A 19,189-nucleotide genomic window follows, 5' to 3' on the forward strand; every position below is an offset into this window, starting at 1 on the left:
TCAGTATAGAGGTATCAAAAACGTGCTACAGCGCCTGGGCCCTTTATAAATAAAGAAAAAAAATGTTTTAAAGAGAGAGGAGAATCATTACATTTGCCAAAAGAAAACGCTTGTTAATCTCGCTATACAGGCGTCAGGCGGCGGCGGTTCTAACGCACCCTTACTCGCCTATGCCAAATTAGTGAAAGTAACGTGGCCCTAGCTATAGGTCTACATCATTTTGGCATCGTGGCCAAAAACACACTCGGAACAAAACCCTTCTTTCATACTTCCTTTCCTTCAATGCCATAACATTTTTACAACTTAAAGCGTCCTTTTAACTCTAAGCTTAGCTTGAAACACGTGGTGTTTCTCTATGGTGGATTACCGTTAACCCTGCATGATACTTGGTGCAATTACTTTACAGAAGGTCTAGCTAACATAAGTGATATGTCGCTCCATAAGTATGATTTGCACTACCCATAGTATTCGTAATGCTACTGAGAGACTTACAGCAGCTCGAGATAACTAGTTCGAGAAGGAGAACGACGGAAGCGAGTCAATTGAAGTCCTAAGTACACTCGGTGCATTGTTAATTAATTTTGCAGCTATAGGACCTATTCCATCTAGGTCCTATTTAGTCCGCATTACTAAGCCCCCTTTGACAGCCGCGCCCCACTCACCAACCAGGGCCCTCCCTCGCTTAACCTCCTCGAATCTATGACCTCACTCACTCACTTCAAATTCATTACAAGCCTTTCAGTTTGTCATGACCAGAGATTAATTAAACAAACTTATGGAAGGAACATACATATCTTATGAACTTATGTTGATATTGGTGAACAATACTAGGTGCAATAGTTAAAATCAAAACGATAATAACTGTACAATTACTCTGCCATGTGTTTACCTAAAAAATTCGTGGTGCAATTACTCTATGAAACGTCTAGTCGACGATTTTAAGACATCAATTCTAAGTAACTTTTCCCATTTTTTCTACCAAAAACTACGATCGTGAATGAATAATTGCTTCAGAACTCCAGACACGAGTTAAATTTATTTTCTACGTTGTTTTCCCCAAATTCAAAACAAAGCTTTTTGGACCTAAACGAATTATGATTATGGAAAGACTTTGAAAATGATAAAAACTTCAATAAAACTCTTGAATTTTTTTTTATCAAACATCTCTGTCTAGACGTTCCGGCAATTTTAAAAATGTACACCGAGTTGTAAACTGCGTCATCTCCTAAGACCTAACTCGTGCACGGTTTGAAAACCCATTGTTCTTAATTGCCATTTAAATCAATTTCAAATATTAATATAATTAAATTAAATATAATCTAATTTACTCCCCCTCAATTAATTTGCAATATTTCCATATCACTGACTCCCCCACCTATTGGCTCTCTATGAATAAACCACGTGATAGAAAATATACCATTTCATCTTTGAAGAAATAACCGATAAGGAAACGTCCTTATGGACCAGTTTTACGTTATTGTTTGGCCATATTATCCGTTCAATAGTTCGAGTTATATTATTAAAGGTATGAACGAAACGGCTCAATATTATTATTAAAATAGTCTATCGGAAAAGCTAAGTTTTCGCCGACCAAAGTTTGGATTGGGGTTTTGAAATAAAAAATAATGGGGGCCAATTTTACATAAATCAAAAGATTCCGAGCGCGAGAATCCGCGGTCTCAAGTCTCCAAGAGGGAAGGAAATCCGGTTACAACCCTGTCATCTCGAATCCCCCATAAAATCCCCTTCCCCAACACCAAACCTCAAAACCCCCAATGGACGAAACAACACCAATTCAACGCTAAAACGTTGTAAAGTTCTCTTTTCAAAATTCTAAAATAATCAGGGAATAAATACAGCTACTAGGAATCAATGTGTAGCCTGCCAAATATCTCCCATGTTAATTTCTATGACCATAGCTCCTCACACAAAATCCGCCCTATAGTCTGTCAAACGAAAGAAGAGCCCTGAGAAATTTGTCCAAATTGGTGTCACCACCATCGACCCCATAGTACTTTATCAACTTGTTTTGTTTTGTCAATAGTCGTCTGTAATATAGTCTGCTCTAAACAGATAGGCTTAATCGCAATAGAACCAATAAATTTTGCTATATATATTTAATATGTTTATGTTTCATGATTTTTTACGATCATCGAGTAAAAAACAAAATTAACGACAAGACACCAGTTTTATCTTTGTTGAACTAGCATTGCAATATATTTTAATGACATAAGTTAAAGTACTTGTCCATAAGTAGTTCAGCATCAAAGCGTCTTCAGTCCACGTCTTCATCAGAGTCTTCGCTGTCTTCTTGCACATTAATTTTAAGAGGTTCAATTGTGGTTTCGTTGATGGAATCTTTTTCCCAATACTCATACATTATATTCACGACGTGAACTTTATGAAATAATAAAGCGTCACAAGTCCAGAACCCTGAAGTACGAAATTGACGAGGTTGCTAAAAGTAGAGGTCACACGGTAGTGAGGATTCCACCGTACCATTGCCAGTTTAACCCGATTGAACTAATATGGGCACAAGTGAAGAACGCCGTTGCGAAGCAGAATTCTGGTTTCAAACTCTCGACGGTCAAAGATGCAACATTGAGGGCCATTGAACGTGTGACACCAGAGAATTGGCGTAAGGCCATAGAGCACGTCGAGAATATAATGCATGAGTATTGGGAAAAAGATCCCATCATCGAAACCACAATTGAACCTCTTAAAATTAATATGCAAGAAGACAGCGAAGACTCTGATGAAAACGTGGACTGAAGACGCTTTGATGCTGAACTACTTATGGACAAGTACTTTAACTTATGTCATTAAAATATATTGCAATGCTAGTTCAACAAAGATAAAACTGGTGTCTTGTCGTTAATTTTGTTTTTTACTCGATGATCGTAAAAAATCATGAAACATAAACATATTAAATATATATAGCAAAATTTATTGGTTCTATTGCGATTAAGCCTATCTGTTTAGAGCAGACTATATTACAGACGACTATTGACAAAACAAAACAAGTTGATAAAGTACTATGGGGTCGATGGTGGCGACACCAATTTGGACAAATTTCTCAGGGCTCTTCTTTCATTTGACAGACTATAGTTTATTAGGGAGAAGGTATAAATTCATTCATCCACATTTCTAGCTCTTTATCTCCAGTCCAAACGTAGACGTGTCCGGAGTTAATCCCCGCCTCAGTCTAAATTACAACCAGCAGCATCTCATTGGTTCTTGAAAACTCGTGCACGTCAGCGCGACGACGCGAATGAGAAAAAAATTACAGTCATATTTTCCGACTGAGGAGAGGAGGCGAAATAGCCCGGCGCCTCCTCCTTTTACGTCCCCCCTTGTATTTTGAAAGTTTGACTGCAGGACTATGGCGCGCGAATACCTAGGCATCTTATACCTTCTCCCTAATAAACTAGATATCACTTCTTGGTATGATTCATATCTCTTTATGTATTCCTTGTTTAAACAAAATAATATTGGAGATACAACATTTTAGCGGTCAAATATACACATCATATGCAAAAAATAGAAGGGTTAAGCAGGGTATACATTCAAACCCTACACCCTAAAAAGTACACCCAAATTCGTTTCGTACACGCTTAACCACACTATCGAGAAAAACTTCTAAGTAAAAAAAAAAAAAAAAAATCAGAAAAACACTACCATATATTTCCCTGGTTTTTGGGTGAAATTGGGCCGGGCTATAAAACAGGATACTCGTAAGGGCTTTCAAGAAGGTTCCCTTAGAATATATATTATATGGTCTAAGAAAAGCCGACCCTTATCAGTTTGGTTTACCCTATTTCGAGTCGAGTCCCTTCCAATTCCACGACTGAACCCTTGCACATTTCCCTAAAGGACAACCCAGTTTCGCTAGAATTTCCGACAACGGTTTTACGATCCTTGGATTATGCAAATTTTAAGAAGATTTCGAAACTCTGGTATTTTTTATTTATTTATTTTTTTTAACAGAACTTTTCCTTGTTTTAAGGGTACCCTTAAAATTATGGCAGACTTATCAAAAATACCTTGAATATAAAAATATAAGTAGTAGCATAAGTTTATAAGTGATATGTTCGCTCCATAAGTATGATATGCACTACCTATACTTTGTCGTAATGCTACTGAGAGACTTACAAGTACTCGAGATAACTAGTTCGACTCAAGGAGAACGACGGAAGCGAGAATTTAATTGAAGTCCTAAGTGCACTCGGTGCACGTGGTTAATTAATTTTGCAGCTAGGACCTAATTCCATCTAGGCACTCCTATTTAGTCTATGCATTACTAAGCCCAAATTTGACAGCAGCGCCACCTCACTCACCAACCAGACCTCCCTCGCTTTACCTCCTCTCGAATCTATGACCTACCTCACTCAATCACTCACTCACTCACTTCAAATTCATTACAAGCCTTTCACTTTGTCATGACCAGATATTAATTAAACAAACTTATGGTAGGAACATAACATACATATCTTATGAACTTATGGTACTGGTAATAGTAAGTATGAATTGTAATGACTCAATTGGCTATCTCGGGGCACTTACCACGTGGGTAACTTATTTTCAATTAAGGGTCATTCTCCCAAGGTTCCCATGCAGTTGTTCACTTTGGTTTATAAGTGACAGACGACGGTAGGCCTAAAGAGTAGATTGTAATGGTACACTCTCTAAAAATAAGCACTAATATTCCTTCATTGGTAAGACATCACTAGAAAGTGGTGCTGGGGTAGATTTGCAGACGTTTTTATAGCGTTACCCGCCATTAACTTGACCCCCCACGTCCAAGAAAAAGATAATCTAACTTCGAAGAAACAAGATCCTTTACTACAACTACAGTGTAGACCAAAGTAAAGTAAACTAAACAGGGTGTTTCGCACTGTATTTGTTTAGTAATACCAGGAATGCATACAGCTACTAAGAATTATTGTGCTCCCATGAATTCGGATTTTGTGGGCGGGGCTTGAGAACTTACTATAAAATACGTCAAGCCTCATAATTCTAACACTGATTTCATTGGTTGAGTAACGCACCAGATTATTATTAGCCACTTAAAATTCGTCACATATAATGATTAGTCTAGCTAGCTCCTCCCTTGGACTAAATCCGCCCTAGATACGTTGAGTGAAAATGAATGGCAATACGCAATGATTCCAAGTAGATGTATGCATTCCTGGTACTACATCTGATATTTTAAAAAGAAACCACACCCTGTACACTAAGCTACACCCCTATTTTTATGGTCGCACATCACATCACTTGAAATTGAACTGGCGAATTAAGAGCCAAATGGATGTATCGAATAAGTATCAAAATGTAATAACTGCAATTTAAAGTTTGTACTATAATTTACAATATTAATATTATTTAAATTAAAATTACTCCAGGATTTTATAGGTAACTAACTTGACCTTTGGCCTTCAATATGAACTACCAAACCATATTTTAAACAAACCATACAGTAATTTCTCATGAATTACTTAAATTTATCAAATTATAGACCTAAAAACCCTAATATCTTTTGACTTATAATGAGTAGAAACAAAATGAAAGTACCATAATAAAGTAGACATTCTATAGACCATTACATCAAAATATCATTAAATTCCGAGCGTAATTAAGTTAATTACAAAGCAAATACGTTACAATGTATTTCTCGCTTCCCCCTGGATGTTTGCTTTCCCTCAATACCGTTAAATACAATACTTTAACAATAACGATTTAAATAACGGTTTAAATCGAGATACGATGTTTTCGCTGTCAGATTTAAAGAGGTTAAGCTAAGGCCCGCCGTGACAAGAAAATTTACTTTCGTTTTCTGGGCCCATTTCGAGTTGTAAACAGTATTGATAGAGGTATAGATCCATTAAAGAGGATAGGGGCTTACCCTTTTGGCATCGCGCATCGACCCCCGCAATGGTTGACCTCATTCCCGCCGATAGATTACAGCCAATGGAGATCGACAGATTCAACCCTACCCCCACCCCACCCCTTTTCCCTCCCCCCATTGACTTCTATTCCTTCAAATTTAGACCTGGATTATGGTTTGAAAAGCAAAAAACTTATGGAAAAAGTCACGAATCACGTGATCCAAAATTAAAAGTCACGAATCACGTGATCTAAAATTAAAAGTCACGAATCACGTGATCTAAAATTAAAAGTCACGAATCACGTGATTTAAAATTAAAAGTCACGAATCACGTGATCTAAAATTAAAAGTCACGAATCACGTGATCCAACTATATAAGTAATCACGTGATGTAAATATATAAGGATTCACGTGATGCAAATTTATAAGGAATCACGTGATGTAAATATATAAGAAATCACGTGATGTAAATATATAAGAAATCACGTGATGTAAATATATAAGAAACACGTGGTGTAAATATATAAGAAACACGTGGTGTAAATACATAAGGATTCACGTGTTGTAAATATATAAGGATTCACGTGATGCAAATATATAAGAAATCACGTGATGTAAATATATAAGAAATCACGTGATGTAAATATATAAGAAATCACGTGATGTAAATATATAAGAAACACGTGGTGTAAATACATAAGGAATCACGTGGTGTAAATACATAAGGAATCACGTGGTGTAAATACATAAGGAATCACGTGATGCAAATATATAAGAAATCACGTGATGCAAATACATAAGTAATCACGTGACGCAAATACATAAGTAATCACGTGACGCAAATACATAAGTAATCACGTGACGCAAATACATGAGGAATCACGTGATGCAAATACATAAGGAATCACGTGATGCAAATACATAAGGAATGACGTGATGCAAATATATAAGAAATCACGTGATGTAAATATTTAAGAAATCACGTGATGTAAATATATAAGAAACACGTGGTGTAAATACATAAGGAATCACGTGGTGTAAATACATAAGGATTCACGTGTTGTAAATATATAAGGATTCACGTGATGCAAATATATAAGAAATCACGTGATGTAAATATATAAGAAATCAAGTGATGTAAATATATAAGAAATCAAGTGATGTAAATATATAAGAAACACGTGGTGTAAATACATAAGGAATCACGTGACGCAAATACATAAGGAATCACGTGATGCAAAGTCTTTAGTCGTTTTGAAGGTTGTTTATTTTCAGTATCAACTGGGATATCTCTAATTCCAACACTCTGGAAAGATTATTATTTTAATTAAAGGCTAATTAACTTAATTAAATAACAATAAGGATCATTTGAAATTTTAGAGAAAAAGGTGCTCTAACTGTGGGACAACTTAGGTTGGGTGGGACGTCAAAAAATGGGGGAGGAATAGGCGGAATCAATTGTGATTGGTTAAGAAGGGCTACAGATGAACCAATTACAGGGGGAGGAATAGGCGGACTCTATTTTAATTGGTTAAGAAGGGCTACAGATGAACCAATTACAGGGGAGGAATAGGCGGACTCAATTCTAATTGGTTAAGAAAGGCTACAGATGAACCAATTACAGGGGGAGGAATAGGCGGACTCTATTTTAATTGGTTAAGAAGAGCTACAGATGAACCAATTACAGGGGAGGAATAGGCGGACTCTATTTTAATTGGTTAAGAGGGGCTACAGATGAACCAATTACAGGGGGAGGAGGAATAGGCGGACTCAATTTTAATTGGTTAAGAAGGGCTACAGATGAACCAATTACAGGGGGAGGAATAGGCGGACTCTATTTTAATTGGTTAAGAGGGGCTACAGATGAACCAATTACAGGGGGAGGAATAGGCGGACTCTATTCTAATTGGTTAAGAAGGGCTACAGATGAACCAATTACAGGGGGGGGAAATAGGCGGACTTAATTGTGATTGGTTAAGAAGGGCTACAGATGAACCAATTACAGGGGGGGGGAAATAGGCGGACTTAATTGTGATTGGTTAAGAAGGGCTACAGATGAACCAATTACAGGGGGGGGGGAAAATAGGCGGACTTAATTGTGATTGGTTAAGAAGGGCTACAGATGAACCAATTACAGGGGGGGGGAAATAGGCGGACTTAATTGTGATTGGTTAAGAAGGGCTACAGATGAACCAATTACAGGGGGGGGGGAAATAGGCGGACTTAATACTTAATTGTGATTGGTTAAGAAGGGCTACAGATGAACCAATTACAGGGGGGGGGGAAATAGGCGGACTTAATACTTAATTGTGATTGGTTAAGAAGGGCTACAGATGAACCAATTACAGGGGGGGGGAAATAGGCGGACTTAATTGTGATTGGTTAAGAAGGGCTACAGATGAACCAATTACAGGGGGGGGAAATAGGCGGACTCTATTTTAATTGGTTAAGAGGGGCTACAGATGAACCAATTACAGGGGGAGGAATAGGCGGACTTAATTGTGATTGGTTAAGAAGGGCTACAGATGAACCAATTACAGGGGGGGGGGAAATAGGCGGACTTAATTGTGATTGGTTAAGAAGGGCTACAGATGAACCAATTACAGGGGGGGGGAAATAGGCGGACTTAATTGTGATTGGTTAAGAAGGGCTACAGATGAACCAATTACAGGGGGGGGGGGAAATAGGCGGACTTAATTGTGATTGGTTAAGAAGGGCTACAGATGAACCAATTACAGGGGGGGGGGAAATAGGCGGACTTAATTGTGATTGGTTAAGAAGGGCTACAGATGAACCAATTACAGGGGGGGGGGAAATAGGCGGACTTAATTGTGATTGGTTAAGAAGGGCTACAGATGAACCAATTACAGGGGGGAAATAGGCGGACTTAATTGTGATTGGTTAAGAAGGGCTACAGATGAACCAATTACAGGGGGGGGGGGAAATAGGCGGACTTAATTGTGATTGGTTAAGAAGGGCTACAGATGAACCAATTACAGGGGGGGGAAATAGGCGGACTTAATTGTGATTGGTTAAGAAGGGCTACAGATGAACCAATTACAGGGGGGGGGAAATATGCGGACTTAATTGTGATTGGTTAAGAAGGGCTACAGATGAACCAATTACAGGGGGGGGGGGAAATAGGCGGACTTAATTGTGATTGGTTAAGAAGGGCTACAGATGAACCAATTACAGGGGGGGGGGGAAATAGGCGGACTTAATTGTGATTGGTTAAGAAGGGCTACAGATGAACCAATTACAGGGGGGGGGAAATAGGCGGACTCTATTTTAATTGGTTAAGAGGGGCTACAGATGAACCAATTACAGGGGGAGGAATAGGCGGACTCTATTCTAATTGGTTAAGAAGGGCTACAGATGAACCAATTACAGGGGGGGAAATAGGCGGACTTAATTGTGATTGGTTAAGAAGGGCTACAGATGAACCAATTACAGGGGGGGGAAATAGGCGGACTTAATTGTGATTGGTTAAGAAGGGCTACAGATGAACCAATTACAGGGGGGGGGAATAGGCGGACTTAATTGTGATTGGTTAAGAAGGGCTACAGATGAACCAATTACAGGGGGGGGGGGAAATAGGCGGACTTAATTGTGATTGGTTAAGAAGGGCTACAGATGAACCAATTACAGGGGGGGGAAATAGGCGGACTTAATTGTGATTGGTTAAGAAGGGCTACAGATGAACCAATTACAGGGGGGGGGGAAATAGGCGGACTTAATTGTGATTGGTTAAGAAGGGCTACAGATGAACCAATTACAGGGGGGGGGAAATAGGCGGACTTAATTGTGATTGGTTAAGAAGGGCTACAGATGAACCAATTACAGGGGGGGGGGAAATAGGCGGACTTAATTGTGATTGGTTAAGAAGGGCTACAGATGAACCAATTACAGGGGGGGGGAAATAGGCGGACTTAATTGTGATTGGTTAAGAAGGGCTACAGATGAACCAATTACAGGGGGGGGAAATAGGCGGACTTAATTGTGATTGGTTAAGAAGGGCTACAGATGAACCAATTACAGGGGGGGGGGAAATAGGCGGACTTAATTGTGATTGGTTAAGAAGGGCTACAGATGAACCAATTACAGGGGGGGGGAAATATGCGGACTTAATTGTGATTGGTTAAGAAGGGCTACAGATGAACCAATTACAGGGGGGGGAAATAGGCGGACTTAATTGTGATTGGTTAAGAAGGGCTACAGATGAACCAATTACAGGGGGGGGGGGAAATAGGCGGACTTAATTGTGATTGGTTAAGAAGGGCTACAGATGAACCAATTACAGGGGGGGGGGGAAATAGGCGGACTCTATTTTAATTGGTTAAGAGGGGCTACAGATGAACCAATTACAGGGGGAGGAATAGGCGGACTCTATTCTAATTGGTTAAGAAGGGCTACAGATGAACCAATTACAGGGGGGGAAATAGGCGGACTTAATTGTGATTGGTTAAGAAGGGCTACAGATGAACCAATTACAGGGGGGGGGGAAATAGGCGGACTTAATTGTGATTGGTTAAGAAGGGCTACAGATGAACCAATTACAGGGGGGGGGAAATAGGCGGACTTAATTGTGATTGGTTAAGAAGGGCTACAGATGAACCAATTACAGGGGGGGGGGAAATAGGCGGACTTAATTGTGATTGGTTAAGAAGGGCTACAGATGAACCAATTACAGGGGGGGGGGAAATAGGCGGACTTAATTGTGATTGGTTAAGAAGGGCTACAGATGAACCAATTACAGGGGGGGAAATAGGCGGACTTAATTGTGATTGGTTAAGAAGGGCTACAGATGAACCAATTACAGGGGGGGGGGAAATAGGCGGACTTAATTGTGATTGGTTAAGAAGGGCTACAGATGAACCAATTACAGGGGGGGGGGGAAATAGGCGGACTTAATTGTGATTGGTTAAGAAGGGCTACAGATGAACCAATTACAGGGGGGGGGAAATAGGCGGACTTAATTGTGATTGGTTAAGAAGGGCTACAGATGAACCAATTACAGGGGGGGGGAAATAGGCGGACTTAATTGTTATTGGTTAAGAAGGGCTACAGATGAACCAATTACAGGGGGGGGGGAAATAGGCGGACTTAATTGTGATTGGTTAAGAAGGGCTACAGATGAACCAATTACAGGGGGGGAAATAGGCGGACTTAATTGTTATTGGTTAAGAAGGGCTACAGATGAACCAATTACAGGGGGGGGGAAATAGGCGGACTTAATTGTGATTGGTTAAGAAGGGCTACAGATGAACCAATTACAGGGGGGGGGGAAATAGGCGGACTCTATTTTAATTGGTTAAGAGGGGCTACAGATGAACCAATTACAGGGGGAGGAATAGGCGGACTCTATTCTAATTGGTTAAGAAGGGCTACAGATGAACCAATTACAGGGGGGGAAATAGGCGGACTTAATTGTGATTGGTTAAGAAGGGCTACAGATGAACCAATTACAGGGGGGGGGGAAATAGGCGGACTTAATTGTGATTGGTTAAGAAGGGCTACAGATGAACCAATTACAGGGGGGGGGAAATAGGCGGACTTAATTGTGATTGGTTAAGAAGGGCTACAGATGAACCAATTACAGGGGGGGGGGAAATAGGCGGACTTAATTGTGATTGGTTAAGAAGGGCTACAGATGAACCAATTACAGGGGGGGGGGGAAATAGGCGGACTTAATTGTGATTGGTTAAGAAGGGCTACAGATGAACCAATTACAGGGGGGGAAATAGGCGGACTTAATTGTGATTGGTTAAGAAGGGCTACAGATGAACCAATTACAGGGGGGGGGGAAATAGGCGGACTTAATTGTGATTGGTTAAGAAGGGCTACAGATGAACCAATTACAGGGGGGGGGGGAAATAGGCGGACTTAATTGTGATTGGTTAAGAAGGGCTACAGATGAACCAATTACAGGGGGGGGGGAAATAGGCGGACTTAATTGTGATTGGTTAAGAAGGGCTACAGATGAACCAATTACAGGGGGGGGGGAAATAGGCGGACTTAATTGTTATTGGTTAAGAAGGGCTACAGATGAACCAATTACAGGGGGGGGGGGGAAATAGGCGGACTTAATTGTGATTGGTTAAGAAGGGCTACAGTTGAACCAATTACAGGGGGGGAAATAGGCGGACTTAATTGTTATTGGTTAAGAAGGGCTACAGATGAACCAATTACAGGGGGGGGGGGAAATAGGCGGACTTAATTGTGATTGGTTAAGAAGGGCTACAGATGAACCAATTACAGGGGGGGAAATAGGCGGACTTAATTGTGATTGGTTAAGAAGGGCTACAGATGAACCAATTACAGGGGGGGGGAAATAGGCGGACTTAATTGTGATTGGTTAAGAAGGGCTACAGATGAACCAATTACAGGGGGGGGGGGAATAGGCGGACTTAATTGTGATTGGTTAAGAAGGGCTACAGATGAACCAATTACAGGGGGGGGGGGAAATAGGCGGACTTAATTGTGATTGGTTAAGAAGGGCTACAGATGAACCAATTACAGGGGGGGGGGAAATAGGCGGACTTAATTGTGATTGGTTAAGAAGGGCTACAGATGAACCAATTACAGGGGGGGGGAAATAGGCGGACTTAATTGTGATTGGTTAAGAAGGGCTACAGATGAACCAATTACAGGGGGGGGGAAATAGGCGGACTTAATTGTTATTGGTTAAGAAGGGCTACAGATGAACCAATTACAGGGGGGGGGGGAAATAGGCGGACTTAATTGTGATTGGTTAAGAAGGGCTACAGATGAACCAATTACAGGGGGGGAAATAGGCGGACTTAATTGTTATTGGTTAAGAAGGGCTACAGATGAACCAATTACAGGGGGGGGGGAAATAGGCGGACTTAATTGTGATTGGTTAAGAAGGGCTACAGATGAACCAATTACAGGGGGGGGGGAAATAGGCGGACTCTATTTTAATTGGTTAAGAGGGGCTACAGATGAACCAATTACAGGGGGAGGAATAGGCGGACTCTATTCTAATTGGTTAAGAAGGGCTACAGATGAACCAATTACAGGGGGGGAAATAGGCGGACTTAATTGTGATTGGTTAAGAAGGGCTACAGATGAACCAATTACAGGGGGGGGGGAAATAGGCGGACTTAATTGTGATTGGTTAAGAAGGGCTACAGATGAACCAATTACAGGGGGGGGGGGAAATAGGCGGACTTAATTGTGATTGGTTAAGAAGGGCTACAGATGAACCAATTACAGGGGGGGGGGAAATAGGCGGACTTAATTGTGATTGGTTAAGAAGGGCTACAGATGAACCAATTACAGGGGGGGGGGAAATAGGCGGACTTAATTGTGATTGGTTAAGAAGGGCTACAGATGAACCAATTACAGGGGGGGAAATAGGCGGACTTAATTGTGATTGGTTAAGAAGGGCTACAGATGAACCAATTACAGGGGGGGGGGAAATAGGCGGACTTAATTGTGATTGGTTAAGAAGGGCTACAGATGAACCAATTACAGGGGGGGGGGGGAAATAGGCGGACTTAATTGTGATTGGTTAAGAAGGGCTACAGATGAACCAATTACAGGGGGGGGGGGGAAATAGGCGGACTTAATTGTGATTGGTTAAGAAGGGCTACAGATGAACCAATTACAGGGGGGGGGAAATAGGCGGACTTAATTGTTATTGGTTAAGAAGGGCTACAGATGAACCAATTACAGGGGGGGGGGAAATAGGCGGACTTAATTGTGATTGGTTAAGAAGGGCTACAGTTGAACCAATTACAGGGGGGGAAATAGGCGGACTTAATTGTTATTGGTTAAGAAGGGCTACAGATGAACCAATTACAGGGGGGGGGGAAATAGGCGGACTTAATTGTGATTGGTTAAGAAGGGCTACAGATGAACCAATTACAGGGGGGGAAATAGGCGGACTTAATTGTGATTGGTTAAGAAGGGCTACAGATGAACCAATTACAGGGGGGGGGGAAATAGGCGGACTTAATTGTGATTGGTTAAGAAGGGCTACAGATGAACCAATTACAGGGGGGGGGGGAATAGGCGGACTTAATTGTGATTGGTTAAGAAGGGCTACAGATGAACCAATTACAGGGGGGGGGGGGAAATAGGCGGACTTAATTGTGATTGGTTAAGAAGGGCTACAGATGAACCAATTACAGGGGGGGGGGGAAATAGGCGGACTTAATTGTGATTGGTTAAGAAGGGCTACAGATGAACCAATTACAGGGGGGGAAATAGGCGGACTTAATTGTGATTGGTTAAGAAGGGCTACAGATGAACCAATTACAGGGGGGGGGGAAATAGGCGGACTTAATTGTGATTGGTTAAGAAGGGCTACAGATGAACCAATTACAGGGGGGGGTAAATAGGCGGACTTAATTGTGATTGGTTAAGAAGGGCTACAGATGAACCAATTACAGGGGGGGGGGAAATAGGCGGACTTAATTGTGATTGGTTAAGAAGGGCTACAGATGAACCAATTACAGGGGGGGGGGGGGAAATAGGCGGACTTAATTGTGATTGGTTAAGAAGGGCTACAGATGAACCAATTACAGGGGGGGGGAAATAGGCGGACTTAATTGTGATTGGTTAAGAAGGGCTACAGATGAACCAATTACAGGGGGGGAAATAGGCGGACTTAATTGTTATTGGTTAAGAAGGGCTACAGATGAACCAATTACAGGGGGGGGGAAATAGGCGGACTTAATTGTGATTGGTTAAGAAGGGCTACAGATGAACCAATTACAGGGGGGGAAATAGGCGGACTTAATTGTGATTGGTTAAGAAGGGCTACAGATGAACCAATTACAGGGGGGGGGGAAATAGGCGGACTTAATTGTGATTGGTTAAGAAGGGCTACAGATGAACCAATTACAGGGGGGGGGGAAATAGGCGGACTTAATTGTGATTGGTTAAGAAGGGCTACAGATGAACCAATTACAGGGGGGGGGGAAATAGGCGGACTTAATTGTGATTGGTTAAGAAGGGCTACAGATGAACCAATTACAGGGGGGGGGAAATAGGCGGACTTAATTGTGATTGGTTAAGAAGGGCTACAGATGAACCAATTACAGGGGGGGAAATAGGCGGACTTAATTGTGATTGGTTAAGAAGGGCTACAGATGAACCAATTACAGGGGGGGGGGGAATAGGCGGACTTAATTGTGATTGGTTAAGAAGGGCTACAGATGAACCAATTACAGGGGGGGGGGAAATAGGCGGACTTAATTGTGATTGGTTAAGAAGGGCTACAGATGAACCAATTACAGGGGGGGGGGAAATAGGCGGACTTAATTGTGATTGGTTAAGAAGGGCTACAGATGAACCAATTACAGGGGGGGGGGAAATAGGCGGACTTAATTGTGATTGGTTAAGAAGGGCTACAGATGAACCAATTACAGGGGGGGGGGGAAATAGGCGGACTTAATTGTGATTGGTTAAGAAGGGCTACAGATGAACCAATTACAGGGGGGGAAATAGGCGGACTTAATTGTTATTGGTTAAGAAGGGCTACAGATGAACCAATTACAGGGGGGGGGGGGAAATAGGCGGACTTAATTGTGATTGGTTAAGAAGGGCTACAGATGAACCAATTACAGGGGGGGAAATAGGCGGACTTAATTGTGATTGGTTAAGAAGGGCTACAGATGAACCAATTACAGGGGGGGGGGGGGAAATAGGCGGACTTAATTGTGATTGGTTAAGAAGGGCTACAGATGAACCAATTACAGGGGGGGGGGGAAATAGGCGGACTTAATTGTGATTGGTTAAGAAGGGCTACAGATGAACCAATTACAGGGGGGGGGGGAAATAGGCGGACTTAATTGTGATTGGTTAAGAAGGGCTACAGATGAACCAATTACAGGGGGGGGGGAAATAGGCGGACTTAATTGTGATTGGTTAAGAAGGGCTACAGATGAACCAATTACAGGGGGGGAAATAGGCGGACTTAATTGTGATTGGTTAAGAAGGGCTACAGATGAACCAATTACAGGGGGGGGGGGAAATAGGCGGACTTAATTGTGATTGGTTAAGAAGGGCTACAGATGAACCAATTACAGGGGGGGGGGAAATAGGCGGACTTAATTGTGATTGGTTAAGAAGGGCTACAGATGAACCAATTACAGGGGGGGGGGGAAATAGGCGGACTTAATTGTGATTGGTTAAGAAGGGCTACAGATGAACCAATTACAGGGGGGGGAAATAGGCGGACTTAATTGTGATTGGTTAAGAAGGGCTACAGATGAACCAATTACAGGGGGGGGGAAATAGGCGGACTTAATTGTGATTGGTTAAGAAGGGCTACAGATGAACCAATTACAGGGGGGGAAATAGGCGGACTTAATTGTGATTGGTTAAGAAGGGCTACAGATGAACCAATTACAGGGGGGGGAAATAGGCGGACTTAATTGTGATTGGTTAAGAAGGGCTACAGATGAACCAATTACAGGGGGGGGGAAATAGGCGGACTTAATTGTGATTGGTTAAGAAGGGCTACAGATGAACCAATTACAGGGGGGGAAATAGGCGGACTTAATTGTGATTGGTTAAGAAGGGCTACAGATGAACCAATTACAGGGGGGGGGAAATAGGCGGACTTAATTGTGATTGGTTAAGAAGGGCTACAGATGAACCAATTACAGGGGGGGGGGAAATAGGCGGACTTAATTGTGATTGGTTAAGAAGGGCTACAGATGAACCAATTACAGGGGGGGGAAATAGGCGGACTTAATTGTGATTGGTTAAGAAGGGCTACAGATGAACCAATTACAGGGGGGGGGGAAATAGGCGGACTTAATTGTGATTGGTTAAGAAGGGCTACAGATGAACCAATTACAGGGGGGGGAAATAGGCGGACTTAATTGTGATTGGTTAAGAAGGGCTACAGATGAACCAATTACAGGGGGGGGAAATAGGCGGACTTAATTGTGATTGGTTAAGAAGGGCTACAGATGAACCAATTACAGGGGGGGGGGAAATAGGCGGACTTAATTGTGATTGGTTAAGAAGGGTTACAGATGAACCAATTACAGGGGGGGGGGAAATAGGCGGACTTAATTGTGATTGGTTAAGAAGGGCTACAGATGAACCAATTACAGGGGGGGGGGGAAATAGGCGGACTTAATTGTGATTGGTTAAGAAGGGCTACAGATGAACCAATTACAGGGGGGGGGAAATAGGCGGACTTAATTGTGATTGGTTAAGAAGGGCTACAGATGAACCAATTACAGGGGGGGGGAAATAGGCGGACTTAATTGTGATTGGTTAAGAAGGGCTACAGATGAACCAATTACAGGGGGGGGGGGGAAATAGGCGGACTTAATTGTGATTGGTTAAGAAGGGCTACAGATGAACCAATTACAGGCGGACTCTATTTTAATTGGTTAAGAAGGGTACAGATGAACCAATTACAATTCAGTCCGACTGTTCCTCCCCCTTTTTTTGGCGTCCCACCCAAGCTAAGCTGTTCCACAGTTAGTGTGCCTATTTCTATCAGATTAATCATCATCAAACTCACTAAAATTTGAAAAGGAGCCACTGTCTCTTGATTAAAAGGACTTTTTTGGAGTAAAGCTTTCCTAGTTTCATTATCCCAATATAAAATTAATTTGAGATTACAATTATGGGCGAAATTATCACCTAAAGATGGTACAAGAACTATTTGTTTTTCACCAAATTTTGTAGTCATTTGATTGGTCCAAACTACCTTGATTCATTAGAGAAAAAATAGCTTAATTAATACGGGTTACTGTTAAATATATAATTATCTAAAACTTACAGCTAGATTTTTATGAGTTGCAAGTTTAATTAAAGACTTGGCTACATTATTAAGTATTTTTGTACGTTTATAGAATGTATCATCATAGCCATAACGGAAATGAAAAGCTATACTATCTATTATTATTAATTTAATCTATAATAATTAAGAAATTAGTTTAAACACTTTAAATGTTGTATAAACATACTTTATCATTTTTATCTATAATCTGTGGTAGTTGATTAACGATTGCTAAAAGTTCAACATAACTCTTACAGTTTATATATTGAATACCATTTAAAATTTTATCAACTGTAAAATCTATAAAGAAAGGCCTAATTATTGTTTAATTAAAGCTTAATTTAATTAAAAAAATACCTTTAAGGTCTAAAGTTTGATTAGAGTAATATAAATTACAATGTTCTACAGTGGCTGACGCGATTTCTATAAGTCTTTGAGTGAAAAACGTTCTCTCTGTATCAATAAATATGGCTTCACCATCAATACCACCCATTGTTATTGGAATTTGAACATCAATACATAATTGTAAACTAAATAAACATTGTAAAGAGGGTTACTAATAGTTTTGGGAATTAAATTAATTAAGATAGTACCATAATTGGGTCTTTCCTGTACCAGGGCACCCACAAATCTCAGTTATTTTACAAAGAGGTACACCACCGCCTAAAATCTGGTCTATTTTCTGACTGAACGTTATAATACTTTCACTACTTTGTTCTTTCTGAAGGCTTATGTTACCGGTTGTGCATTTATTAAGGGGTGAAGGGGCGTTAATAATTGTATTTAAAACAGTATTTACATCATCCAAACTTAATCCAGTTTCTAATTTTAGGGAAAATGTGATGGGTAAATGATTGATAAATCATGTTGCAGTCATAAGCTAAGCCTTGGCATATTTACCTTTTTGTAATTTCTCAGGCGTTACGTGTTTAAAATCTTTATCGAAACAAAATCCGGAATCGTGTAACTTGGATTTTATCGCGTATGGTAATTGGTAAGAATGTATACTTCGCATTAAATTGATTTTATTGTACTTAATTACTAATTTAAACAGGGAGTACGAGATGCAAACTCAAACTCTGGCGCGAAACTTTTATCGTCTGCTTGATCAAAGGTAAACAAGTTAAGCCTAACTTCTTTAGCTTATTTACAGCCCACTTTCTCTTCCCTTGAGTTTTGTCGTATACAAACTGGCGGCAAATTTAAATATGTGTAAAACCGTTGTTAAATATATAAGTTTACAATAAAGAACTAATTCAAATAATTATACGAATGTTTTCTGATGTTAAGTAGTAATTTGAGTTATATATTTATAAAAAAGGTCGAAAAACGCGGGAAAAATAAAATCGATTTTGGTTACCACGGTTACGACCCATAAACAAAAGACTATAAACTTCGTTAAGCCTAATAATGTAAACACTACTACTTTCAAATAAAGTATTTTACGATAAAAAAAAATAAAATACAATATTAAATTAAACAGCAGAGATACTTGGGTATGTAAGAAAAACTGTTTAAATATGCTATTT

The 19,189-nt window shown here is 40.7% G+C and overlaps 1 protein-coding gene across 1 annotated transcript; it reads right to left on the reverse strand.

The window, feature by feature from the left end:
• Window positions 1–210: 210 nt before the first annotated feature.
• On the reverse strand, window positions 211–19,169 carry LOC149615494 (DNA repair protein RAD51 homolog 3-like). The gene is made up of 9 exons (XM_089857167.1): window positions 18,561–19,169; window positions 18,254–18,482; window positions 18,018–18,190; window positions 17,848–17,960; window positions 17,661–17,795; window positions 17,400–17,588; window positions 7,104–7,190; window positions 3,814–3,917; window positions 211–277 (listed from the first exon to the last, which is right to left on the reverse strand). Exons 1-9 carry the CDS (start codon window positions 18,673–18,675, stop codon window positions 211–213), a joined length of 1,212 nt encoding a protein of 403 aa, XP_089713293.1. The 5' UTR covers window positions 18,676–19,169.
• Window positions 19,170–19,189: the final 20 nt, after the last annotated feature.

Source organism: Phalangium opilio, unplaced genomic scaffold (assembly GCF_054372755.1).
Source record: "Phalangium opilio isolate 3A_F unplaced genomic scaffold, DU_Popi_V2 ptg000217l_1, whole genome shotgun sequence".
Taxonomy (NCBI): domain Eukaryota; kingdom Metazoa; phylum Arthropoda; class Arachnida; order Opiliones; family Phalangiidae; genus Phalangium; species Phalangium opilio.